Source organism: Gobius niger (assembly GCF_951799975.1).
Source record: "Gobius niger genome assembly, chromosome: 13".
NCBI classification, from domain to species: domain Eukaryota; kingdom Metazoa; phylum Chordata; class Actinopteri; order Gobiiformes; family Gobiidae; genus Gobius; species Gobius niger.
In genome coordinates this window covers 16283089-16308935 of record NC_136864.1, presented here as the reverse complement: position 1 = coordinate 16308935, position 25847 = coordinate 16283089, and the positions used below count along the sequence as shown (strand labels likewise).

At 42.1% G+C, this 25847-nt stretch overlaps 2 protein-coding genes across 2 annotated transcripts; both read right to left on the bottom strand.

Moving 5' to 3' along the window:
* Positions 1-260: 260 nt before the first annotated feature.
* Positions 261-17387, bottom strand: col6a1 (collagen, type VI, alpha 1). The gene is made up of 34 exons (XM_079568949.1): positions 17098-17387; positions 16396-16525; positions 15813-16013; positions 15552-15711; positions 14366-14482; positions 14270-14290; positions 14155-14175; positions 14029-14073; positions 13895-13948; positions 13762-13806; positions 13456-13482; positions 13340-13366; positions 13215-13259; positions 13084-13137; positions 12183-12245; positions 11466-11528; positions 11337-11390; positions 11211-11246; positions 11067-11129; positions 10427-10489; positions 9353-9415; positions 9130-9192; positions 9007-9057; positions 8891-8926; positions 8654-8716; positions 5071-5136; positions 4126-4161; positions 3703-3769; positions 3338-3471; positions 2933-3039; positions 2329-2515; positions 2084-2258; positions 1960-1989; positions 261-1887 (listed from the first exon to the last, which is right to left on the bottom strand). The coding sequence occupies exons 1-34, from the start codon at positions 17180-17182 to the stop codon at positions 1286-1288; spliced, it is 3054 nt and encodes a 1017-aa protein (XP_079425075.1). The 5' UTR covers positions 17183-17387; the 3' UTR covers positions 261-1285.
* Positions 17388-19882: 2495 nt separating this feature from the next.
* LOC306972621 (uncharacterized protein) lies at positions 19883-24101 on the bottom strand. The gene is made up of 7 exons (XM_079569286.1): positions 23964-24101; positions 23311-23513; positions 22612-22704; positions 22442-22537; positions 22259-22369; positions 22057-22186; positions 19883-21984 (listed from the first exon to the last, which is right to left on the bottom strand). The coding sequence occupies exons 1-7, from the start codon at positions 23974-23976 to the stop codon at positions 20114-20116; spliced, it is 2517 nt and encodes an 838-aa protein (XP_079425412.1). The 5' UTR covers positions 23977-24101; the 3' UTR covers positions 19883-20113.
* Positions 24102-25847: the final 1746 nt, after the last annotated feature.

The window sequence follows — 25847 nt, the reverse complement described above, 5'->3', positions numbered from 1 at the left end:
AAGGTAAGGTATACTTTATTGATCCCGTAAGGAAATTTGTTCTTTGCATTTGACCCATCCGAGCACTAGGCAGCTTCAGTTGGCAGGCCCATGTCCAGATGTGAAGCCAGGCTAATGGTCGGGCTTAGTCTGAAGACAATTAGGAGTTTGCAGTTCACCACAGCGAACAAAGGTTTTAGTAATGACTTCTCGACAGAAACCAGATGAGGCAAATGCATTTGTGTAAAAAACAAAAAACTTGACAGATAATAGTTCTGGTGTAGCAACCTTTATTGAAGGAGCTTTTACAACACAGGGGTCTTTTGTTTCTTCATGTGAACAGCCTGATACACTGGGATTGTTAGCACCACAGGACAGTACAGCGTTGGACTGGGACAGGTTGAGTGTGTGAAGTAACAAGGCTTTAAGTCCAGTGCTTCTCTGTTTGATGTTTGTTTTCCTGCGTCATTGATCAAGTGTCAAGGTGTAACAGAGGTACTCCTTAATGGGGACCAGGTTTCTGTCATTCCAATCAGAGACCCCTGCACTGTTTACGTAACATCGCCCAGGGGCACATGAGGGAAAATTACCGCCATCCGATTGAGTGCTGTCCACTAAAGCACTGGGCAGTACACATTACACACATGCTGCTCCACACACGCAGCTGTCCTGTCCTCATCAGTCTCTCAGGTCAAAGATCATGTCCTGTAGATTAGCTGATCGAATAGGGCTTTCAAGTGGTGTCCAAGCACTCAGAGGTGTGGTTATTTTAGTTGGGTCTGAAGTGGTTTAGTTTGGCTGTGTTGTTGTAAAAAAAAATGATGGTTGGGGAAAAAGGTAAATCCACCACTTGAAAGCAACATTGGTCAATGCATTTCAGTGACAAGCTTATGCATATTATGGGGGAGTTTAATGAACTAAATGTCTGGGTTAGTGATCCAGGATGCAGAATACCTGAGTCAAAATCTCTGATCAAAAGCTACACACGAAAATGATGGCTCTGTGTTAACCCTGACCTTTGCCAAGGAGTAAGGAGGACACTTTTGTACAACAATAGCATACTTTAGCACCATGATGTAGGTTATTATCAACTGAAAATGAACAAAAAAGTATACGACTATACAGTACGTCCAACCTTGAAGGCAAAACCCAGGGTGAACTGTTTTAGATTCATTGGCCAACCACACAATCATTTGTCATTTCTTTAACATTTTAATAAAGTTGAGCACAGTGTCTTGTAAATGAAAGTGAATAATCATGGGACTAAAAATCTAAAGCATGTTGTTTCTGTGTTCTCAGTTCTGCTTTAGGACATGGCCACTCTGCGGGACACGGTTTGGTGGAAGACGCCGCGGAGTAGAGAGGGGTAGTCTGCCACGCGGAACAGGTGGCGCTGTGCGTAGGAGATGTCATCGGGCTGCCCCCGGCTCACCAGCACGCGCAGGTTGGCCTCGTTCACCTGGCTGCCCACCGCGATCACAAACAGCTCCAGATTGGCTCCAGCCACTTTACGGGCCTTGTCCAATAGTGAGGCTGCGGTGACGTCCTGGGACCTGCCGTCGGAGAACAGCAACACCTTCCTCCTGCTGCCGGACGCATCCCCGCGGTCCGGTAAACGCGAAATGGCAAAGTCCATGGCCTGGAGCACGTCGGTGCCATCGTTGGAGAAAGCGGCCTGTTCCACTCGATTAGACAGCTCTGTGAGGTTGGTGGTCAGAGCCTGCTCCATTTTGGTGGCGCGGCTATACTGCGCCACAGCCACGCGCACGGTGGGGCTCCTCCGGTCAGGGTCAATGAAACGCTCCGCCAGACGACGAACAAAGGTCTTACTGGTCTCAAAGTTCTTCTCCCCCACACTGGCTGAGCTGTCCATCATCAGCAGGATGTCATGGTTTCTATTGAATGTGACTAAAACACAAACACCAGAATAGTATTAGGAGAAGCTTTTAACACGGTTTATTGTAGTTGAAAGATACTCACTTGGGCATTTGTAGTCTGGACACTTCTTATCTAGAAAAGACCATTTATTACGTGTTAATCATTGTTGAGAAAATAAAACGCAACATTGAATCACTGTAAAATATTGATGACATTGAGGCCATACCTTGACAGATCTTGGCTGTGAGGTTCTGCAGGAAAGTGTCCTCCAAAAGTTCAGCGAAGTTGTCACGAACAAAAGAAAAGCCAGGTTTCTTGGAGTCACTCTGGCAAACCACATCCCCCAGCTGCTCCAGGTTTGGCACACGGCCAGAGTAGTCCTTCACTCCTACACCTCCAACCTACGAGTAAAATGAGTAAATTGAGAGGGTCCAATAAATATGTTAGTAAGTGTGATGCAGGAGGAAGTACCCTGATGTCTTGTCCGCAGAGTCTGTTGAGGGGGACTTTGTCTCTGTCTGTGTCCGAGCGTCCGTCGGTGAGAACGATGACCACCTTGTTGTCCTTCTTCATTAATTTGATGGTATTATTGAGTGCGTACTCCAGCGCCTCTCCTGTGTACGTGGCCTCAGCCAACCACGGCAGATCCTTCACCTTCCTGGGCACGCACACAGTATCACCGTTTAACCATATACTAGTCCCAGTCTGACTTTGACTAATTGTTTGTTAACAAAATGGCATTGCAAATCAAGTTGGTAAATAAATACAACATGTTGGACTGATTTTAAAATGTCTGCCATGTCTGACTCCCCCATATAACCCTTTGTCCAGGCTTAGGACAGAGTTATTTAACTGTGGAAATGATAGTAAAACATAATCAGTGAAGGGCTGTTTATCACACCACTCTCTGGGGTGTCATTATTTGAGATGGATGGAAATGAGAAGTGGTTTATGTAAAGTGATGGAAGGTGGTATAAAGACTGGATGATGGATCTTGCTACAAATACGGTGTAAATGATCAAGCTTCACATTTGTGGATCATTCGTTAGAGCCTGTTTTCCCCAGTGCAACTCACTGTTTGAACTCTGCGAGGCTGTTGGTGCTGATGCCGAGCTGCACGGCTTCTTGAGCCCGGGACCCGCTGTACTGGACCACACTCACAGTCGACTCGTTACCCGAAAACTGCAGAGAAATACCACACAGTTATTCCCCAAGAGTGTTTTGTCTACTCTAAACACTTCTTCTTTTGGCTCCGTTAACATTTCTACGTCCCGCCCATCCTGAGTAATTATATCCAAAATGGAAGAGCAGAGTCATAGCAAGGGCCATGTCCAAAAACCAAGGAATTTTATTTATGCTTATATTTTTAGCTCTGAACTGGATGCGACTTTTCCATGCTGTACAGTTGTATATCCACTGTTAAACCTATAAATGCCAAAATATGTATAAATGAAAATGCATGATGTATGACAGGCGTTACCTTGACGTGTTGGTCTTTAATCAGTCTGTCAATGACTGTGATGATAAAGTCTTTGGCGAGAGCGAAGTTTGAAAGGCCAATACTCTCAGAGCTGTCCACGATGAAGGCCAGGTCCATGGGTGCACATTTACACTCTGGAAACAAACAGAAACAAATGCAGCAAAATCACCCCAAAAGAACAAGCTTAAATTATAATAATGACTGCAATTTAAACGGAGAACAAACTCACCACAGCAGGCTATGAAGTGCAGCGGACATGTAAAAGACAAACACAAATTAACCAGGTGGAAAAACGCTTGCATTCTTTGGGCTTGACACGGTTCTCAATGTGTGGAGCATATGTGTATCGTACAATATGTAAGCACTGCATGTTTTTATGCAAATGTCAAACTTACAGCAGAGTTTCATGATGATGTCCAGAATTTCACATTCCTGAGGAGAAAAGTAACGCAGACAGCACTTTACAGCTCGGACATGGACTCTTTAAGGCGTATTACATAAGTGCTATGAAACTGTGAAACACAATGCAGCCTGCCCCAAACGGAGCTTCAAGTTTCAAAGAAAAGATGGAGAGAAGAAAAAGAATTTGAATATTCCGCGCTGAATGTTTGCTGGGAGGGTTTCAGTGTTTTTATTCAGGAAATTGGATGTTTGCCTTGAGGCTAAACAAACTGGATCAGTTTCAGAGAAAGGTCTTGAAAGTCTCTGGGGAGTTTTAATGTCATACTACTTTTCTAATGAAGGGCTGGAGCTAAAATGAGTCCATCCGGAGTGGTCTTTATACTCACATCAGTTCCTGCTGGTCCAGGCGGCCCAGGAGGTCCCTGCCAAAAAAACAAAGATAACGTCGCTGATACAGTAATTCACTGCAATGATTGAGGAAATAGCAAAGAAAAAGCCTCTTTTAAAGTGGAAAACTGTGATTTTGGGAGAAAGCCATAACTTCTTTGACTGCAAACCAAACTCCCTCAGTCTGTGAACCCACATCCACACCCACACATTGAACGCACTATCTCTGCAACAGCATGAACATCTTCCAAAGGTTTGTTACCACAGCATATTTTTTTCACTCAGTGGCAGCCATCTGTTTTGTTTTAAAAGACATTTAACTCGGTTTAAGAGCATTCTTCTCCGTGACAAAGATGTGGTGAGGTCTGAGATCTGTGCAGACAACCGTGCACACAACAGAAAGACAGAAAGAGAGGGAGAGAAAGATGAAGGGTGGAAGAGAGGAACAGTCCTGACGTAAACAGTTCATACAGAAATATGCAGGGGAGACAGAAGCCAGAGCCGCAGGAGGAAGAGCATGAGGTGGGGTCAACAAGTGTGCTCCGATGTCTGCGCTGATGCTGTTTACTGTTATATTTAGATCAATATTTTAACAGAAGTCCAGTTCAGTTGCCAGTGAGCGTAGTAGGATTACACATTTCTTTCCTCTGCACTGAGTCATGGGTATAATTTCTGTGTTTTTACATGTGGTTTGATGTTCAGAAAGCTCCCAGTGACTCAGAGTAAACCACTGTAATGTAACACACAGTAACACAAACAGAAGAGGCTCCTGTTCGGTCACAATTGTCCATCACCAGATTATGGAAAATGAAAAATACCACACCTCTCCAAAAGTCAAAGAGTACGAATGACTGACAGAGGAGTCTGTGGACAGTGGATGGATGTGTTCTAAGTCTGTACTTGTTCACATTCAGATCAGTGTTTCATGCTCCAGTTTGTCTTACCGGTTTGCCTTCAGGTCCTCTGTGGCCTTTGGCCCCTTTGGCCCCAGCAGGCCCAGGCTCATTGTTCTGTAAAAAGAGAAAACTACATTGTAAAATTATGTGTTATTAAAACTTCTGCAGTCATGTAAATCATATGTTAAAAAGGTACATGTCCTTATGTAAAGTAGAAGTAAACCTAAACAAAAAGTATCTCTTGATTATTTGCTCATTCTTACAGTTTAACTTGGCCTCCTCAGAGGGGCTGTGGACATTGTAGTAGCGCATACAGTTTTATTACTGTTTATTTAGTAATACTACTGAAAGCTCTAAATCCAGTCGGATGAAAAGTGTGGATACACCCATGTTCAGTATCTCTAACATGAGCAGCTGGACACAGAAGCGAGACTTCAGCAGCTGCTCTGGGACATAGTGAGGCAGAGTATAAAAGTGTGGAGAATTAAGAGCTTTACACGACAATCACTTTTCCCACAGACAACAGAGAAAAGTTTAAACAAGGATAATCATTTGAGACAGACTGCCAACAGCTGTCGACATTTTCAAATAATCATACGTCAAGTGTGTAAAATGTAGATGTAAGTGCGAGATGTGAGGTCCTCTTAAGATTTGAGTTTTCAGTCAGGAATATTTATTTTTGCTGTATTTTACAAAGAATATCTAAACTCATTGCTTGGCTATGTTTGAGTTTAAAGGCTTGACTGCTTAAGAATTTCTAGAGACATTTAAATAGCAAGTAGCTATTTGTGGACAAGTTACACCAAATTCACCATTTGAAATCATGTGTATTACTTTATTGCGGCCCAAGATCAGTGTTGGGCAAGTTACTTTAAAGTTGTAATTTATTTTATATTAGTTACAGTTTTAAAAATGTAATATGTTTGTATTACATATTACTGTTTAAAAATGTAGTTGAGTTACACTACTTTGAGTTACTTTTGGCAAAATATAAACTGAAAATAGTAATAATGCCACCAACCAAAAGTGCAATCAAAGATTTTTTTCCTTCGCTCTCCCCATTCTCTTGTGTTTTGTTTAGACGACAACATGATTTGGCAGGCTGCAGGTTATTTTGGGGGAGTTTGGCATTTTTTATTTTTGTGCATCAGTACAAACCCTTTAAATGCGCTTGTTTCTTAAAATGACTAATGTATTGCCGTATTTTGTTTAAGTAATATGTTATATTCCTTAGTTACTGAAAATATACAATACAATATACTACAATATATTTTGTAACTGCTTACTTTTGTAATACGTCACCCCCAGCACCGCCTCAGATCATATGCATTTATGAGAGAATGCAGCATGAGGGGGAAAAAATGCTTTGCAAATGACCCTCAGAGAGTTTACAATAATGTGGTAAAAATGATAAATAAAGGGTACACAGTGTATCTTTTTTTGTTCTAAACTGAACCCTAGTTATTTCAAACTGAGAAGCAAAATCATTTAATACTTTCATAACTCAATAGTGTGTTGACCGTTATGACATTGCGTGCTGTAAATTGAGTTTTACTTTTGCAACCATTTAAATACATAAAAATGTGTTATTTTGAGATTGTGTGCCTGCCTTCGCCAGATTTCTTCCCCACAACTTTAACAGCAATAAATATAACATGCATAAAACAAACTGCCTTGTGGTCAGCAAGAGGCAGAGGCTGGCATTTTAAACTCAAACCCAGGTGATAAATCTTTAAGGTTTGACGTGAAGCAGACACAAATCGCAGGATCTGTACTGCTTCATCACAAGAATCTCACCAGGGCAGTAACAGAAGAGAAATCAGCAGAGAAGTCAGTAATACCAACCACCTGGACGTTCGGTCATTTAAAATCCACACACGTTTCAAATTACAAAACTTCAAACACACTGATTTAGCACGGGCCATATCACACACAGACGCTCATGTCCTGACCTTGAATCAAAGCGCCACTCTTCATAACATGTGGCCGTGTATCCAAAAACGTACATACGCATTTTCATTCCTAGGAGTATTAGAACTGATAGGCGCATAGTTTAGGAGTCAAAGGTCGTGAGCTGTTTCTACCTTCATCTTTAAGACACGCCCTTGACGATGTCATCCTGTCGCCCCTGGCCACACTGTGCCTGCAAACTCTTGTATGCTCAGTGGTTCTCAACCTTTTGGAGCCGCGACCCCCATTATAACAGGTAAAGGGGTTCGTGACCCCCCGCCCGGGTCACACCGTGAAAAATAGGAACATTGGCCTACATAATTCTTAAAAAACAAAGAAAAAAACAAATGGCTAAAATACAATTCATCAAACTACAATCAAATAATGGCTCTCTGGTAAAATAGCACATGCTACAATAAAACATTAGATGCTAATGAAAATATGTATATTTTATCTAAATGATCTGGTGACTCCCCAAATTTGTCTCGCAACCCCCTTGTGGGTCCCGACCCCCAGGTTGAGAACCACTGCTCTAATTATAAAGGTAAAACAATCATTAATCTAGTTTTATTCAACAATTCGATTATTCACGGTGTGACATGGTTTGTAGATGCTCTGCTCATTATTACTGCATTTTGGAGCCTTTACCCCAGAACTAAAAAAACTTTGGTCTGAATCCACAATCTTAATCATTGTATGTCCATATTTCTCCTCCTTTTTTGTAGTACCTTTTTAGATTAAATTGGCATTACTGGATTTTTTTGGCAAAAAAAGAAGAATGAAGCCAGGAATAAAACTTTCTTCTAAAAATTAAAACAGATGGGGACAAGGAATGCTTTGTTTTTGCTGTTGGGATGGTGGCACTGTAGCACATCTTACTGGAAAACAAGCGAACTCATCTGTTCTATAGCTGCCACTTTTCATCTGGAAAACAATTTGAGGCATAAGGGTCTAAAAGTTCAAAAGATCAATAAGGAGACTGGGGTTATCGTTTTGGAGTTCAAATCTTCAGTGATAGTCTATGGACAGCTGCAACTAATCGTGCCCTCTGCGAAAACAAAACCTCGATGAGCTGCAAACATTTTTGACCTTGTGGATTTAAAGCTTACAAAGACGTGAGGGTTGTGCAGAGAAGGGCGAGAGGTCACCGATGTACAGATGACTGTTAAGTCCAAACGTGCAGAAATGTTTATGTCATAAAACGGAGACCTTGGAAATGCTGTAATTTCAATGTAAACACCATTGAGTTGAAGCCAGGGGTAAAGTGTTAAAGTGATACACTATACGGCCGCTGTACAGTGGCCACACACCATAGAGACAAAAAGAAACCCTTCATCTCCTCAGCTCATTTCCTCGTATCCCTGACAACGGCATATACACAGCTGCTTCAGCTCAACATCCCAAAGTCTCACACACACAGACACACACAATTGTTCTCATTTACTCATGAAGGCATTTCCAGCTGCAAAACAGAGGGCGAGACGCACTGTACGTGCAACAGAAAAAGTATATTTTAAACTATGAGAAATAGAAATGGTGTCATTAAAAGTAACAAAAATAAACAGTGAGATAACACCAGACGTGTGACTCACATCCTGTTAATCCAAACAGGGATTTTAAACTCATCAAATGAGATCAAAAGAGGTCAAGACAGAGGAACAGGGTCAGCAAAAACACTCACGTCTGGGCCTGGATCTCCGGACTCTCCATCGTCTCCTTTTGGACCTGGAGTTCCCTTACCACCCTGAGGTCACCACAAGATGAGATGGAAAAGGAGAGAGAGTCAGAAATGCATTTATAGGTTGTTTGAATACAATTAATCAGGGCTATCTCAAAACTATTTTAACAACAACACAACCCATGTTATTCTACACTCAGCATCTAATTCAGGGAGATTAAATGTTTAAGTAAGACTTACAGGCTCGCCAGGGTCTCCACGCTGCCCAGGATAACCCTGAAAGAAGCAAATGTACTTATGTCTAAATTCAGAACAATCAAACAGAAATGTTTACAGTTTTAAGTGATGAAACATACCTGGAAACCATTACAGCCCACAGTACCGTTTCCGGGGGGGCCATCATCTCCCTAAGATTCAGAGACAAACATCAATGTCACATCTGAACAATACTCATCACACAATATGGCTGCTGCCCTCACCCGGTCCCCCATCACGCCTCTGTCTCCTGGAGCTCCTTTGATTCCTCTCGGCCCTTTGGCTCCCTGGGAGAGCAATGAAACAATTAGAAACATATTATAGTTGGCCTCACGCTACAAGCAAAGGATGTGTTTTCCACATAATTTAAGCCAAAAGAAAAAAATTGTGGAAAAGTTACAAATGTATTTTACAATAAGTGCAGCGTGAGAGTGATTTTGGACTCACCTCTGGTCCAGGGGGGCCCTCGTCGCCTCTGTAGCCAGGAGCTCCTTGTTTGCCAGGCACACCCTGTGTTAAGATTATTGTGTTAATACACATTGTACAGAAATGTTATGTTGCTCAATGCCTAAAAAAGCTGGCATCTAACTGCTTTTAATACTACGAACTCAACTAAAGACAATCTGAAAACTGTGTCCTCTGAACTCTGTGTTGGCATTGTCTCCAGCTGACGACAGCTGAGTGCAGCTGGGGTTTGTAATGAGCTTAACATTTCACTGAAATCCATTTCTTCTCACACAGTTAAAATGGAACAAACCACTATGTTCCCATGACTTCTCATTTATTATCAGTACAGTTTCCAATCTGGGCACAGTTTCAAAATCTACATTTACAATGTTATTCAGCGATGTCCAACGTGAGCAGTGATCATGTTTCAGTACAGTACAGCACAACAGCTTCACTGCACCTCTGCTGCTGCTATAGTGATGCTGATGCACACAAACCATTTACGAGGTGTTTTCTGAGGACACAGCATTAACACCATTTAAGGAGGGTCCTAACGGTCAGTTATTCCATGTTTTTCGTTGGTTATACGTTCACTGCTCATTCAGTGCTGATGTCCTGAAGCACAAAAGAGCCTTTGAAACTTGTGACATCACGGAGGTAACCACAACTAATACTTGTAACATGTTATTATTATTACACTGCCTAGAGCCTTATTAAGAAAACCATAGTGAGGCTTTGGCTGGAGCGGGAGAGAAGAAGTGAGTCAGAGGGGAAAGACTGAGTGTAGATGTTCCCCGGAGAAGTAAACTCTGGGAACGAGCTGGAGGACATGAAGCTTAAAGGGAGTGGGCAGCTCTGGGGAAGCCGCCAGGTGGGCCTCTGTTTGGGCTAAGGCCCAGTGTACGCCCCTGAACAAGCACAATGAACCAACCGTTTTTCCGAATGGAAAAAAAGGATGCTGCCCAAAAGAAAAAGGGTTTCTGCTTTGAACTGTGCCTCTGGATTCTAAATAAGTTAATGCTAAAGCTTGGCTTGCAAAAGCAGTTCACCAATATCAGCAATTTTGTGTCTTACAGGGTCTCCGTTGGGGCCAGTTGAGCCCTCCCTTCCTTGCTCTCCACGGGGTCCAGGTTCACCCTAAAATACAGAATAAAAGTATAAATAACACATATTAATTGATTAATTAAGATTCATCAAGATGCGTCATCGGGCGGCGCGGTAGAGCAGTAGTTAGCGCTACCGCTTCACAGTTAGAAGGTCCTGAGTTCAATCCCCGGGCAGGGCCTTTCTGTGTGGAGTTTTGCATGTTCTCCCCCCGTGTCTGCGTAGGTTCCTCCAGGTGCTTTGGTTTTCCCTACCACTAAAAATATGTCCAATAGGGATGAATAATGTGTGTGCGTGAATGGTATTGGTCAGCGCAACAGCGCTTCTGTCAGTCTTTCCCAGGGGAAACTGAAGCTTCTTACATAGTTACCACCAACATGTGTGGAGTAAATAAAGAACAAATCCCCAACACTATGTAAAGTGCTTTGGTGACTAATGTAATGTGAAAAGCGCTGAACAAATAAACTTTCATTCCATTCCATAAAATAACATAAAAGCAATGTTTTACATTAAATGACGTATTAAACATGTTTTATGCCAATCGATGTTGTTGTTTTGTTACCATTTCAGGGCTTGTTTATTGAATATTGTATAGATGTTAATCATGTACCGTCTCTCCTCTTGCGCCTCTGTTTCCACGAGAACCTTGCTCCCCTTTCTCTCCACCTTGACCCTAAAAGGATTTAAACACAGAAGTGACTCTCTGGCATCGTTCACACAAACACTGTCACTCAAATAAAGCAACTGTCCATACTCTCTCTCCACGACCGCCATCTTTTCCAGTTTCACCCTGAAAAACACGAATATAGCAGATGATTGTACATGCACACATTATATTTCAGAACTTTAAAAAAAGAAAGTGGCCAAAAAAGAAACGTACATCATCACCACGTTCACCTTTGTCGCCGTTTGCTCCAGGTGGGCCACGATCTCCCTGTTACAAAACGCATATTAGAATCAAACAGTCCTATCTGCTTTTTTACCAATTGTTACCTGTGCATCACCTTACCTGTGGTCCAAGAGGGCCGTAGTTCCCAGGACGTCCTGATTCACCATCTTTTCCAGGATCACCCTGAAATAAATTTGATCAGTTATCATTTGTCCCATTCGGGGTCCATCAACCAAAGCATCTCTGATATTGTTTGAGGGAAAGTAGTATAAAGGCCAAGCCTTCAGTCACTCCTTAAACACTTCCCTTTGAACCAACAACTGTGTCTGAACACAGCAGATATAGTAAGTGTCACTGATCATGTTTCCCTCATCTAAACCCTCTTTCCTACTCTTGGCCTCATGCTCTCAGCATCCTCATTGTTCCTTCATCAAATCTTGCCAAAGAAATCGTTCTAATCACTTATTGTTGTCGTGTGATCCTTGGTTGTGAATCTGCCCATTTGGAGAAAACTAGATATTGTAAAATTAAGTTTTCCCACAACTCTGCACTCTCCTCTAACGTTTTCTGAGTGAGAGACAGGTGGATGGAACCAATAACAGTGAAGTGTGAACTCTCAGAAGAAGCAGATATTAGTAGTACGTAACTTAGTAGTTAGTAAGCACCTTTAAAAGGCTATATAAACAAGTAAAACATCAAGATATTTTTGATGGCTCACTCTAATTAATGTTAGAAGTAAAGCAGTAAGTCCTTTTTTCTGTCAGTGACCGCTATGATCAAGAAAGACACAGTGAGGCCGGTATGATATACAATTCTGAGGCTAATTTTGTTGTTTACCTTATCTCCTTTCTGCCCGTAAGGACCAGCGTCTCCCTTTGGTCCAGACTCTCCTTGCAGACCCTGAACACAAACCAAACAGAACCAGGAGAATCTGAGCACATATGTAAAAAGTGACTGTGTATGTAGCAGATATAAACGCACATATGCACGTGTTTATTCACAAGACAACTACATCGCTTCATTTATACAGTCTGACAGAGGGAATGTAAACCCAAGTGTGATTAAAGACCCCGGAGTTTGAGTGACCCCGGGCCCCAAACAAACGCACACACGGCATTCCTAAACATGTAGCCACAGCTAATGGCTAATCTGTAAACATGCATGTGTGCATATACACGTGTGCACAATCGATAGGAACAATATGTGTGCAGAAAGTTGCTATTTAATTTCAGTCAATAGTTTTAAAGAGAGGGTATTATGCTTTTTGCAAGTATTTGGAATAATTTCAAACACATCTAGATCACTATCTTACACTGTGTTGGCTAAAAATGTTATATTGATCTAAAAAGCCTTCACTCCCCTTCACAACAAACCTCTGTAGTTTGCTGTCTGAACATGAAATGGAAAAGTAAGGGAAAAGCCTGCTGGTTGCGAAGAGGGGCAAAGGAGGTGGAGCTCAGGGTAAACAGGAGGGGCAATGTATAAGTTGCCATCGCGGCACTAAGAATAGACACCAATTAATAGTCACTAGAAATGATACAAAGATATCTCAAACACGCGCAAGTGGCTCAGAAAACTACTCCAGATATAGTATGGTTTTGATGAGAGACATTGTAATATCCTCAAAACTCAAAAAAAGTCAATACCTCTCCTTCTACTCAAACAGTTGGGTTGCAGTCCTTCCTTTAGTGAATGAAAATATGTGTTTATTGGGAATGACATTGAAAGGGGTACTCACGTCAGACCCAGGAGACCCTTTACAGCCAGGAAGGCCAGCGAAACCAGGCTCTCCCTAGAGATGAACAAAACATACTTCAAGTTACAGGTTTGTCATTTTGCATCGCGTCATCGCTGATTAGATCCGTTTACCTTGCGTCCATCAACTCCATCTATTCCTCCCTGGCCTTTGTCTCCCTAAAAGAAAGAAGTGGATGGTGAGTGATTTGTGGGGAAAGGTTTATAGATGAAAAACGAGGAAATACTTGGCAGCTCACCTTGTAGCCTTTGTGTCCTCTTTCACCCTAACACAGAACACCAAGAATGTTGATAAAAATCCATTATTGCACTAAACAAAGCATTAAATCAATTTAAATATGAGCGTTTGTGTCACCTTCCCTCCTCTGCTGCCACGGTCTCCCTGTAAACACATAAACAAGTTATCAGCACTGGGATTTTCTATATGTCCACCTTAGTTCTGGGCATTCTGAACCTTTAAGAGATGTGAAAACAGAACAGCAATGAAGGATTTATGTTTTTCCAACAAAACAAAATAAAATTCTCTTTGTAATCACCGGCTTCCCACAAGCACTCACAGCAAAGCGTTGTTGGTAATCCAATAATTATAATGTATAATAATGTCCGATTTCAGTGTTCAGGTTGTATCTATATATACATTGAGTTCCTGATAGGGACGTACCTTCATTCCACTGTAACCAACAGGACCAGGATCTCCAATGCTGCCCTAAAACACAGATAATAAGCTTCATTAGAAAACATAAGCTGCATTGTGTATTCAATTTGCTGCATGTCAGAGAAGTGAAAACGCTCACCATGTCTCCAATATCTCCTTTCTCTCCTGGCATTCCAGGTCGACCCGTTTCTCCCTGTGATTACAAAGCAAAAGTTTATCAGCATCATCAAAAATGATCAGTGCATAATTACCTAAATCTTAAAATCATCTTACCTTAGAGCCACCGTCACCGTCTGGACCTTTAGGTCCACCAGGCGCCTGTGAAATAACATAAAGATTAATGTAATGATGGAGTTGAAAAGTACTATTTAGTAAAATCTAACAAAATAAAGCACTTACGTTGCAGTCAAACGAACAGCACTAGATAAGAGCACAGAGAAAGGCACATTAGCAATGATGTCATGTTTGTCAATAATGAATTATTATGATACAATTTGAGAAGTCTTCAACATACCACATCCTTTGTCTCGTTCGTCTACAAACAAAACAAAAGTTCACAAAATGAGTTTAGATGTTGCCAAATTGATAGAGAGTAATATACGATACATACAATCATGTCAATGATGGTCCTAATTGTTGATTGTTGGTTGTTTGACCTGGCGTCGTCGGCTGCAGTAAAGTTCTGTCTGTAAGCGTGATCTGTGGCGATCACTGACAGCCTGGTGTCCTGACAAAACATTAGATATTTCAACATTCAGTAAGTAATTAACAAAAGCAAAATCAAATAGACACAGGTACAGACTGAGGTCACGGAGGTTCTTTGTATGAGTTGTTATTAGATTGTATTGTATGAGCAAATATCTGATTCTAATCAGTTGTTAAGACCAGAGATTCTTAACCATGTGGCCTGGTCCCACAGTAGTGTCACCTCAAGGACACTCAATGGACCATGACAGAAACAGTCCAAAAAAGTGTCCTTATGTGTCAGAAAGTGTCGTTTACTGGTGATCAGGGGGTAAAGCCATGTGATTAGCCACCCCATGTCCCATACCATAAAGAGGGACCGAGTACAGTGAAGGCCTTTAACAAGTTCATTTCAATTTGATGTATCATACACAACAAAAACTACAACAAAAATGTGGAAATGGCTACATACTAGTAAAAATGTATGCATTCAAGTTAAACAAAATACAGTGTTTGATTCTCAATTAACATTTAGCTTAAAGCCTCAGGCTTAGGCTGGCCCTGGTGCCTTTGCATAAGTGCCCCCTCCTAGACCAGTGAACAGGGTCATATTTTAATTTAGTTTTAGTCTTCATATGTTGAAGGAAAAGTCATTTAATTTTAGTCGAGAAGATTTAGTTAAATAATTCTTTTACATTTTTGTCTAGTTTGAGTCGACTAAAATTGCATGTACATTTAGTCGCCTAAATTTAAGACGGATTTAGTCAACTTTTGCATTCATAATATTTATTATAATCATGTTTAATCGAGGCCTTCTTGAAGGTCCCACATGAACAAAGCTCAGAGCTGTTCCTTTGACAGTGGATTGAAATGATATAAGGCTCTTTCAAACTGTCTTTGGAAGTTTGGATGATTTTAGTCTCTGCTTCTCATTTTTATAGTTTAGTCCATGAAACTATCTGGACATTTTAGTCATAAATTAAGTTTCATAAAGTTTAGTTAGTTGTAGTCCAATTTTATTTTGCCTAAATATTACTTTGACTACAATTATTATATTTTAGTCGCATAAATTAACACTGCAACACTGAAGTTCCCAGTGTATATGACAGTACCTCCTGATCAGGTGAAATCGCCACAGCGAACACTTTGACTCCATGCTGCCTGGCCTCGTTCGCGGCCTCCTGCACACCTCCACAGGGCTCCTTGTACCCGGTCAGAGGATGGCCATCAGTCACTACCACAATGTACTTGTTCTCATGATAGTTGGACCCCCTGGAGTCAGGAAACAAAACGTTATTATCAATGTTGTATTTTTATTATGTACTGTAAGTTCAGACTTCAGAGCTCTATTAATTACTCCACGTAGACATTACCCAACAAGCAGCTCTGCAATGCCCCTCTTGATGGCACAGTCGGTGTAGGTTCCTTTGCCGATGTATTTGATACCATCAATGGCTCTCTTGAGTTGGTCTTTGCTTGTGCTCATGTCCATCAGCTCTCCCACGATCTCAATGTCATCGCTGTAGTGCAGGGCTCCGGAGTTCCAGGTCAGGTACCGGTCACATCGATGGCGACTGTAGGATAAAGACAAAATGTCGTCGCTGGATTAGGTTCATTATTCCTCTTGGAAAGATTTTAGATATAGATGATGATAATTGAGTTATTAATTCTAATGTGATGTAAGCAAAGAAAATTCTATAAAGTTCACCCTTTTTTTCCATTTTGAAAGAACATAGTTTGGTGAAATTAGTAATTACACCTGCATGGATCTGTAATCTCCATTCATGTATTTGTGCTGACATCAAATGTACTGTTTTTGATGACTTAAAATTTATCAAGGGTAAAGAGTCTTATGGGTAACTGTGAGGTCGGTGGTATTATGTGGTTTGGTTAAGCCACCAGGAAATGATTTCGGTAATTGCTTGTAAACATGTGCAGTGTCTGTGAATGTCTTACATGTCTTTGAGTTGATCTAGGAACAGCTTGGTGAAGTCTTTGATCTGGTTTATATAAAATGCAGGGGGCTTCTGTCGGAGGGCCACACTCTCAGATGTGTCCAGCACAAAGAACAGGTCAACAGGACACTCTGTGCAAAACAAAACAATAACGACAAAACTGAGCAATTCTTTAGACAAGGACAGGTTTACAGCTGTTGTCGAGCCTGTTTAGTGTCATCACTCTACATCAGTCTGACCTGCAGCAGCAACAAGGCCTCAATAAGTTTGTATAAGGACAAGTGCAGGCCTACTTCCTGTCAGACCACTGAGGCCTGAACGCCTCCCATTACAATCATGGCTGTGAGGCTGGGTTTATTGGTGATGGGGGCATCTGACATCTCTTACAAAGCTCTGATTTCTAGGGATACACTTGTTCAGATAAGGCCTGCTGAAGATGTGCTAACCCACCATCCTCTTTCACACTGCTCACTTACAGTTAATTCTTCTTTTCACTGGGAGCATCAATGACACACATCACATCTGGACACTTCACAAACAGTGGCAAACAATTTCACTTCACAAACAGTGGGAAACAGCTTAAGCACAAACACATCTCAGTAAGTTCATGCCTAATGGTGATGAACATGACAAATTTAGGATGAAATAAAAATCTAATGCGACTTTCCCCATATTCTTGTAATTATTGTAATTATAAACTTACCCGCAAATCTGGATCTTTGGACCTGCGCCTGAGATGCAGCCAGGAGTACGCACAGCAGCCCAAGGAGACTTCTTAGGGTCTCCATGCTCAATTTTCCCTCAAAAAAACTACAAAACAAAGAGAAACAACCCCAGCCACTCCAGCACACCCACAGAGTCCACCGGCACCAGGCCCCGGTACCGTTGCAGAGTTTCAGTCACTTTTAAGAATCCAGCGCTCCGCCGCAGTAAAAACTCCGAGGCGAGAGCCAGAGCGCGCAGAGGAGGACGGCAGCGCACGGCCAGGAGGGAGGAGGGGAGGAGAGGGAGGAGTTCACGCGCATAGAGGAGAAACTATGAACGGGAACGCGCACGGTCAAACGCTGCACAAAATCTCTCCCATAAAAGGGGTCCACGGAGAATAACTATGAGGATGCGCAAAGAAGTGGCGTTTGATTTGGCTGTTGTGGCTGAATTAAATGCACAACGGTGTAATTTTTCTCAGACTTAATAAGAAGCAGCTGAGGCACATTGGAGGTATTTGTTATGGGGGTATTCGCTTAGCCTACATCTGGTTACTTTGGCATCCAGGCCTGAGCTGATCATAAAAGCAACAGAAGTGGAGGCGTGGAGATTTTACACGTCTGTGCGCTAAAGCGATGGAGACACACTGCCATCTAGCGTTCATTAAGGCCACACGATGGAGGAAACTTTTAGGTAGTTTACGGGTTACGTTGAGGCTCCCTCATGGAAGAATCCGGTGAAGAGTGAGGCAGCGGTGGAAAGTGGTCATCTGGCAAGGTGTTGGCGTGGGTGGGTGCCGCTCGGTTGCCGTGGATGTTGGTTTTTGTTTGTGTTTAAACGGTGGGTTTCTGCAGAAAAGGCATTGGCCTGGACTCAGTTTTTCCACTGAGATCACCAAGGGAGGAGAGAGGAAAGGAAGGATGGAGAGAGGGAGGGAGGGAGGGAGAGGGAGAGAGAGAGAAGGGAAAGGAAGGATGGAGAGTGAGAGAGAGCAGAGGGGTGACATCTGGTAATGATCTGTGTTTAATAGTGGCTCTCATAGTAAATCTGCAGGATCCTTGGCAAATGTCTAGCTGTCTATAAATTGTGTTGCAAGAATTCATTTGCATTTGAACACCGTTTAGCACAAAGATGTCTCAATACCAGTCTACATTATGAATGCATTCCTTCATAAATCTCAAGGGGAAATTATTACTCACCAAAGAGTTTCCAGTTTCCATCAGAGCCACGTGCATTTTATGGGACCATGGCAGTAATTGCATTGAAATTAAGCAGGTGGGATTAAGAAAGTGTGTAACCTGGGGAGACTGCCGCAGATAAAACAGCAGAAAGACATCACAGGAAAAGAGTGCAAGCAGATGGAAGTCAGGATGCAGACAGACTTCCCACAGACGTCAGAGAAGATTAGAAGAATCTGAGTCAGAAAGAACAGGAATATTGAAACAGCAGTGCTATTGTGCAGACATGGGACTACAATATTAAACATGGAAACTGACAAGCTGTTGCTCACTGTTTGCAATTGCCATGAATGACCTTGGTGTGATGCATTACACATGACTGAAATATTCTTACGCCTTACTGAGCTGAACCGTAAACATAGAACATGAAATACAAAAAAAAAGAGAAATGGTTTTCCAGCTCAACTTTAACGTTCATTGTGCACACATGGAAACCATTGGCAGCATGTGGATGTAACGGTATGACCTCACTCTGCTCTGTGGTCCACATGGAGGGGGTTCGCTTATGGGGGTATTGTTTAGCGGTGTCTATATCAAAGACTGTGAGGGTAAAAGAGGTAAACACAACTATTTCAATTTGAAAAGAAAGGTTGTATCAAGAATTATTAATACTAACTAATATAGGAAGTATTTGGTGCTAGTGAAAGGAAATGGCAAACTGGATGAGGGACAGTGTAAATGATGTTAATGAGGTGAAATGAGCTGGACTTCCTGTACTTGATCCCCATATTGAAGTACATTTGCTAATGAGGGCCACAGACAGTGAAACATGTGGGTGCATTTAGCAAAGGTCGTAACTTTGCAACAAACACCTTTATTTTGGCTTGGAAACTTAATGCCAGCTCTGGCTCACACACAAACTTTAAATTGCTGAGATTATAATCGTGTAGGATTATTGAACTTTCAAAAAAAAGTGCCAATTTAAGCAATGTGGGACAAGTCAGCAAGAAGCCTGAGGCCCAATGGAAACTGGTCAGTGGGCTGCACTTTGGGCATCCCATGACTGCAGCACATATAGCAGAGCGCTGTTCTGCCCCCAACGTCGTGGGTTTGAGTACAGGTGTAGCAGGCCAAATGACAGTTTGCTGGATGTCTCTCCCAGCTCTTCTCCCTCTTTAAACCTGAGCAGACCAATCAAATAAAACCTACGGGCCAAAACCCAGAATTCTAATCGCATAACTGTGTCTTTTAACTCATGTCCTTTCAAGCTTGTTACTGTCATGTAATTCATGTAATTATAGCAATTAGTTACAATAATTAAAACCACATATATTATATATACTGTATATATGAGGGGAACTTTGAATGTTCAAGAAATTAATTTAGTAAACACTACGGGCAACATTTTTGAGGAAAGAATTTTAAACAATTTAATTGCAATTTTTATTTTGTGTAATGTTGATAGAGCTAGAGATATGGAATAAACAAAATAAAGCAATGTCAACATTATAGTCTATGGCCAATATTTTCAAATTTTCTAGATTTAATGCTTGTTGGAATCAAAATGTAATGCCTTATCTTTGGCTCAATGCATATTATTATGACTTTTATATAGCCCACAGAAACTTTGCTTTTATATATTCAAGACCCAACACAAGAAAAACTTTCCAAAAATATTTATCAGTACCAACAGAATTCACAGATGGAGTTAATAATGTTCAAATCCCATTTTCACGCAAATCATACAGACTTCATTATGCTCCTGATGGATTGTGCTTTTGCTTCATCAATCCCACTGCCCTTGTCTTTTACAGTAATGTCCTGAGGAGTTTTCCCTCAGCTCACGTTGGCGTGGCTCTTCAGGTGCCTCCTCAGGTGGTGCAGACAGGTGTAGGTCTTAGGACAGAGTTGACAGTGGTACGGCCGAACCCCTGAGTGATTGAGCATGTGCTGCTTCAGGACACTTCCATCTGAAAAGGCCTTTCCACACTGGGAGCAGACATAGGGGCGCTCCCCCGTGTGGACGCGCATGTGAACTGTCACTTTATGTGCCATGGTGAAACCTTTCCCACACACGGTGCATTTGAACGGTCTCTCGCCTGTGTGTGTGAGTCTGTGTGTGCGCATGGCTCCCATCTGAGAGAAGGCCTTCCCACAGTCAGGACAGACGTGGGGTTTCTCTCCGGTGTGCACTCTACTGTGGCTCCTCAGACCGCCGGCTGTAGAGAAACACTGAGAGCAGTGAGTGCACTGGTAGGGCCGCTCTCCAGTGTGCGTGCGCATATGCTGTTTTAAATCATAGCGGTTCCTGAAGCCACGCCCACAAACCACACAGTTCTCCGGACGCTCATCATTGTGCCGCAGCTCGTGGTTGTTTAGACATTTCTCCGACAGAAAACATTTGCCACATTCCTGGCACTGGTAGGGTTTCTCATGGTCCACTCGCTGGTGGTATTTGAGCTCGCTGATCCCGGGGAAGGTCTCGTCACAGTAGCGACACCTGAAGCGGTGGTTGGGGCTGTAGGGGAGCTGGTGCTCATTCAGCTGATGGTTCCTCAGTAAATGCGCCATCTTAAACGTCTTCCCACAGTGGGAACACTCATATTTCGTGAGCAGCTGCACGCATTGATGCCTGACACGTTCATGCAGTGACCTGAACTGACAGCCACATTTTGTACAAATATGAGCTGCATTTGTGCACTTTCTCTTCCTGTGGCCTGACAGGTGCGCCTCAGTTCTGAACGCCTTTCCACACTGGGAGCATTTGTATGGCTTCACTGCAGTGTGAAACCTCTGGTGCTCCAAAAACTCAAAGCGATATTTGAAGCTCCTGCCACACAGTGGACAGTTGTGTGTTACTCGTCCACGCTGGTAAACACTTTTGACAGTTTTTCGAGAAAAAGACACTGATTGTGTGCAATGAGTTGAGCTGCTATTTCTATGTTTTCCTCCACTCATTGAGTTCACTGTATCGAATTCACCAACTTCTTCATGACGTTGTTGATGTTTAGACAGGCTCTTTGAGGAGATAAAGCTTTTCCCACACTGCTTACATTCATAGGGCTTGTCATGATCTACCTGTTGATGATACTTGAGGTCCCCTATCCCAGAAAAGCCAGCACCACAGTGGCTACACTTGAAGAAGCGGCTCTGAACATGGGTGAGAAGGTGGTCCTTCAAACTGCTTGACTTCTGGAAACTCTTCCCACACTGTCCACAGTTGTGGCTACGCCCTCGTTTGGGACAATGATGTCTAAACTTCTCCAGTGATGTTGGAAAAGTGTTTCCACACTTAATGCAAATGTAGGCTGCATTCCTGCATTTGCGAAGCCGGTGCCCTGCGAGCAGAGTAGCAGTTCTAAAGGCCCTCCCACATTCAGAGCAGTTGTACGGCTGCAGGCCGCTGTGAACTCGCTGGTGCTCCATCAGGACAGAGTGGTGCTTGAAACATTTATCACACTCTGGACATTTATGCAGCCCAGGCTGCTGTGAGTGACGAGGAGATAGAGACAGGTCCGACCTTTTTGGCGATTCAGGGAAGTCCGCTGATGTGGAGGGGTTTGTGGAAAGCTCTTCATCAAAAATGACAATCTGCGGAACATCATTATTGTCATCGTCACAAGCACTCGGGTGTGAAGCAATCGCAACTTCCAGTGACGGAGGCAGCGAGAGCGAGGGGATCAGGAGGTCATCTGATGGAAATGGAGCTGTAAAGGACAATTTGTTATTTTTATATCTTCATCTATTTGAAACACATAAAATATCAAAGAACTACATACCAACACTGGTCTTCACAAGCTTGCCATGGCATTGTTTACTTTGCAAAAGAAATTTCAGATCGTCTCCATTTGAGACACATTGCATGTACTCCTCTAGGACAGAGGGGGCAGCACTGATCCATGAAGCAGTCTAACCCAGATGGGGCAGAGAAAATGTTAAAATCAAAGATGAAACATTCGGGATTCATTTTATTTTACTTACCTGTTTAAAATCTGGTATTGGAAGCAGTTCCTCCAATCTCGTGAAAAATTCACAAACCAAAGTTTCAAGTGCGGTGTCAAAATCAGGACCATACTCCACGGGAAACACATTCTGTTTGGATCAAAACGGCTTAAAACACGATCTTTGGTGATTTTTCATCCACCATTAAATATTCTACATTACCTTGAGAAAGTGCTCCCTGCCATCAGTATCCTCAATAAGTCCTTGGACCAGTTTCATAAAGTTTGCTTCCGGTGCTTCAATTACATGATCATTTGTCTATACACATGATTATACAAATAAAAGTTAAAACATAAATGTTTAGAGAATGTGCAAAAGGAATGTGCACTAACCTCGTCAATGTAAGACGATCTGATTCTTTTCAGGTGCGTCTCAACAGCCTTCAGGTCTTCAGGGTGCTCAGAGCGGAGCAATTCAAGAGTTGTCTATAATTGTGGGGAAAAATTAACTACAATTAACTACAAAAGCAAAAATCCTGATAGCATGTGTTACTCAACAATAGGTCATCAGAAGTGAGCAGAGATTACAGTAACAGTGTAGGTACGTGTGGTGAAACTTTTTAATCTGGCTGGTTTGATTTAATGGACTTGTAACTTAAACACCTGGATGTAGGACAAGATCGCGACTACAAGTGATCAAAATGAGTTTCCTTTGCATGTTTCCTATGAAGAAGATCCCCCTCTTTCTGGGGGTGCACCCTGTAGCCAGCTGAGGGGGCTCTAGGAAGGTGCGTCCTATTGAGAGGAGGCCCCGAGGAAGACCTAGGACAAGCTGAAGTGACATAGAAAAGCTGGAGGAAGTGTGCCTGGATAGGGGAGTCTGGGCATCTTTGCTCCTACTGCTGACCCCAGATAAGGTGCAAGAAAACGATTGGTTGCTTGACTGTACAAAACGCAATAATGCAGGGTTTTCATGGGTCATTTTACTTTGATGCAAACTTTCTATTAAAGGACAACCAACTTTAAGGTCAAGGCTGGAGGACAAGAAGAATCCTGATACATAAATACAAAGTCTAAGTAGCACAGACTCACCCTGGCCCTGAGCCCCAGTGACAGCAGCCTGCCCTCCCGTCTGCTCATCAGCTCCGGCACCACCTCTGTCACGGTGGACACAAACTCCTCCAGCCGCCCGTAGTGCTGCGTGTTCCTCTGCCGCACCACCTCCCACATCACCGCGGACATGAGGCGCAGCGGAGGCACCAGCAGGGCCAGGGAGGACAGGGGCACGTTGAACTCTACAATGAGGGGAAGAGTTCCATGTTTTCATTCACCAAGTGCATGAAGGTGTCATTCATACGAAATGTCTATCAATGGCAAAATAAAAGTAAATAAGTAAATGCCTCTTCTTTTTTCCGGCTCTGTAAACTATTCAACTAATTGTACACAAAATAAACAAATTTAAAAGATGGCCCAGCTCAAACAAATGTTATATTTACATGTTTTAATCACATTAGTTTTATTTACACTATCGTGATGTAAATGAAAGAGTAATGCCCTTGTTTGTGCAGCAATACTGCCTATGATGAATAGGCTGGAAGACTCCAGCTGATCGGGAAAAACAGTGTTGTTCCAGAGATTAGTCGAGGCCTAGTGAGTCTTCACTCACATTTGTTTTTGCCGTGTAGTTCGCAGTGCTATGAACCGAAACATATATGTTTTGTTAAGCCAAAGTCACGTATACATACCCATGTCATTCATTTTGGAAACCCGGCGTAATGGTTCGCGCAAATACAGTTAAAAACAATAATTTTGCATACTCGCTGTTAGCATATCAGCTAACTGCATACGCAGCTTCAGGCGCCAACTTCTTCCTGAAACGCGCTGTCCACGGCGGACACGGTGCTGTGCTGAACCACAGGCGCGTGGGCGCTTCATTTGGGGCATCGGGTAAAGCGAGGAGAGCGGGACTTACTGCCTGTGGTGACACTAACCAAGCACCGCCCAGTCGGGACAATAGAAAAAGCGCATGTAACGAGTTTATCACATAGTACAGTATATCACATTGCAGCAACATTGCAGGTGTTAAAAGAGTGAAGCAAATAAAAGCTCACCAGAAAGACTGCCTGGAAAAGGCATTGGGGAATCTATGATAGAATAGAATAGAATAGAATAGAATAGAATAGAATAGAATAGAATAGAGACCATCCCTCAATCTCTCTATTCTATTCTATTCTATTCTATTCTATTCTATTCTATTCTATTCTATTATCACACGAATGTATTTTTTGCCCTACAGAAACTTATAGACTGCCCATCCAATCTTTTCATTAAAAAATGTAGTAACGTGCAAATCCTGGAGGTGGTAGTATTTTACTTTCAAATCCACTCGGCAAAGCAGTGACAATATGTTACAAAGTATTGCTTCTAGTAATTAGATTGCTCCATCTGGATAATAGTCATCATGAAAGCATGAATAAAGCGCCATTGAATCATGACTGAAGTCAGCGATTAACACAATTTTGAGCATAATTCCATGATATTACTGCTATTTTGCGGTATTTGCACAAAGAAATAAAAGCTAATGTAAAATAGATCAATAAAACAAATGCATTTGACTCCTTTGTACTTTGAGATCATTTGTCTATATCAGGCATATAAAGTGTACGAAAAGGGATATAGATGAACAAATACAGCTGACTTGAAAACAAATGAAGCCCTTAAGTCAATAAAATTATAGATAACAAATCTATTTGAAGCTACATGTTTCCAGGTGAAACGTCAGCATTAAAGTCAAGTCGGGCTGGTTTGATTTATCCAAACTGTAATAAATACACCTGCATGTAAAACAAGATTGTGATGAAGCCCTTGAGTCAATAATACTGTAAATAACCTCCAGCAAATCCATTTGAAAAAATACCTTTATGTCGCCATATTGTGTAGGTTAAGGCTAAGACTGAAAATAAAATAAATATTAAACATAATGTGACTGTTAGGATTATAACGAACATCATTATGGTCACCAGATATTATTCCATCCTCCAGGAGCCAAATACTCTGACAATAAATTGAACCTATGGGGGATTCGTCTTATGTTGACATTATTTGTTGTGAGCCAGTACATTTTTAATTAGACATAGTGCCTTTTTAATCTTGAAAAATGCTTTTTTTTTCTCTCTGATGATGCTTTAATCTCTGCCACATGTGCAAATGCTGCTAAAAAATCAGATCAATTACCATGTCATATATATTCAAGGCGCATTTTCTTCCCTTGTGAAACATGCTCTATTAATCTTTCCCTGTTGTTCAAAAGCATTATGGGGCTGTGCATTATGTCCATGTGCAAGTATCGCCAGTGCTCCATATAAAGTGCATGCATGTGCGGGAGACAGAGAAAAAGAGATACTGCGTGCGTCTGTGAGTGTGTAATTAAAACAAGTGATTTTTTTACACACAGATTATCCCTCTATCCCAGCTGCTCAGAGTTGGATTTGACTACCCCGACAACCAGAGGAAATCTCTTTGGGCCTAAATCCAAATTGGCACCCTTGATGTTTTTTTTTCTCCAAAACTAAAATGTGAAAGGAGTCAAAGCTGTCCTAAAAACTCGAATATGGCACAAAATGTCATGA

Excerpts from the sequence above, each read along its gene's own strand:
- col6a1 (XM_079568949.1), bottom strand. The coding sequence starts at position 17,182 with ATGGAGACCCTAAGAAGTCTCCTTGGGCTGCTGTGCGTACTCCTGGCT. Across the intron at positions 16,526-17,097 it reads CCAAAGATCCAGATTTGCGG|AGTGTCCTGTTGACCTGTTC; the intron begins GTAAGTTTATAA and ends TGTTTTGCACAG. Across the intron at positions 16,014-16,395 it reads CTAGATCAACTCAAAGACAT|TCGCCATCGATGTGACCGGT; the intron begins GTAAGACATTCA and ends TTTATCCTACAG.
- LOC306972621 (XM_079569286.1), bottom strand. Across the intron at positions 22,370-22,441 it reads GCAGGGAGCACTTTCTCAAG|AATGTGTTTCCCGTGGAGTA; the intron begins GTAATGTAGAAT and ends TGATCCAAACAG. Across the intron at positions 22,187-22,258 it reads CAATACCAGATTTTAAACAG|ACTGCTTCATGGATCAGTGC; the intron begins GTAAGTAAAATA and ends CATCTGGGTTAG.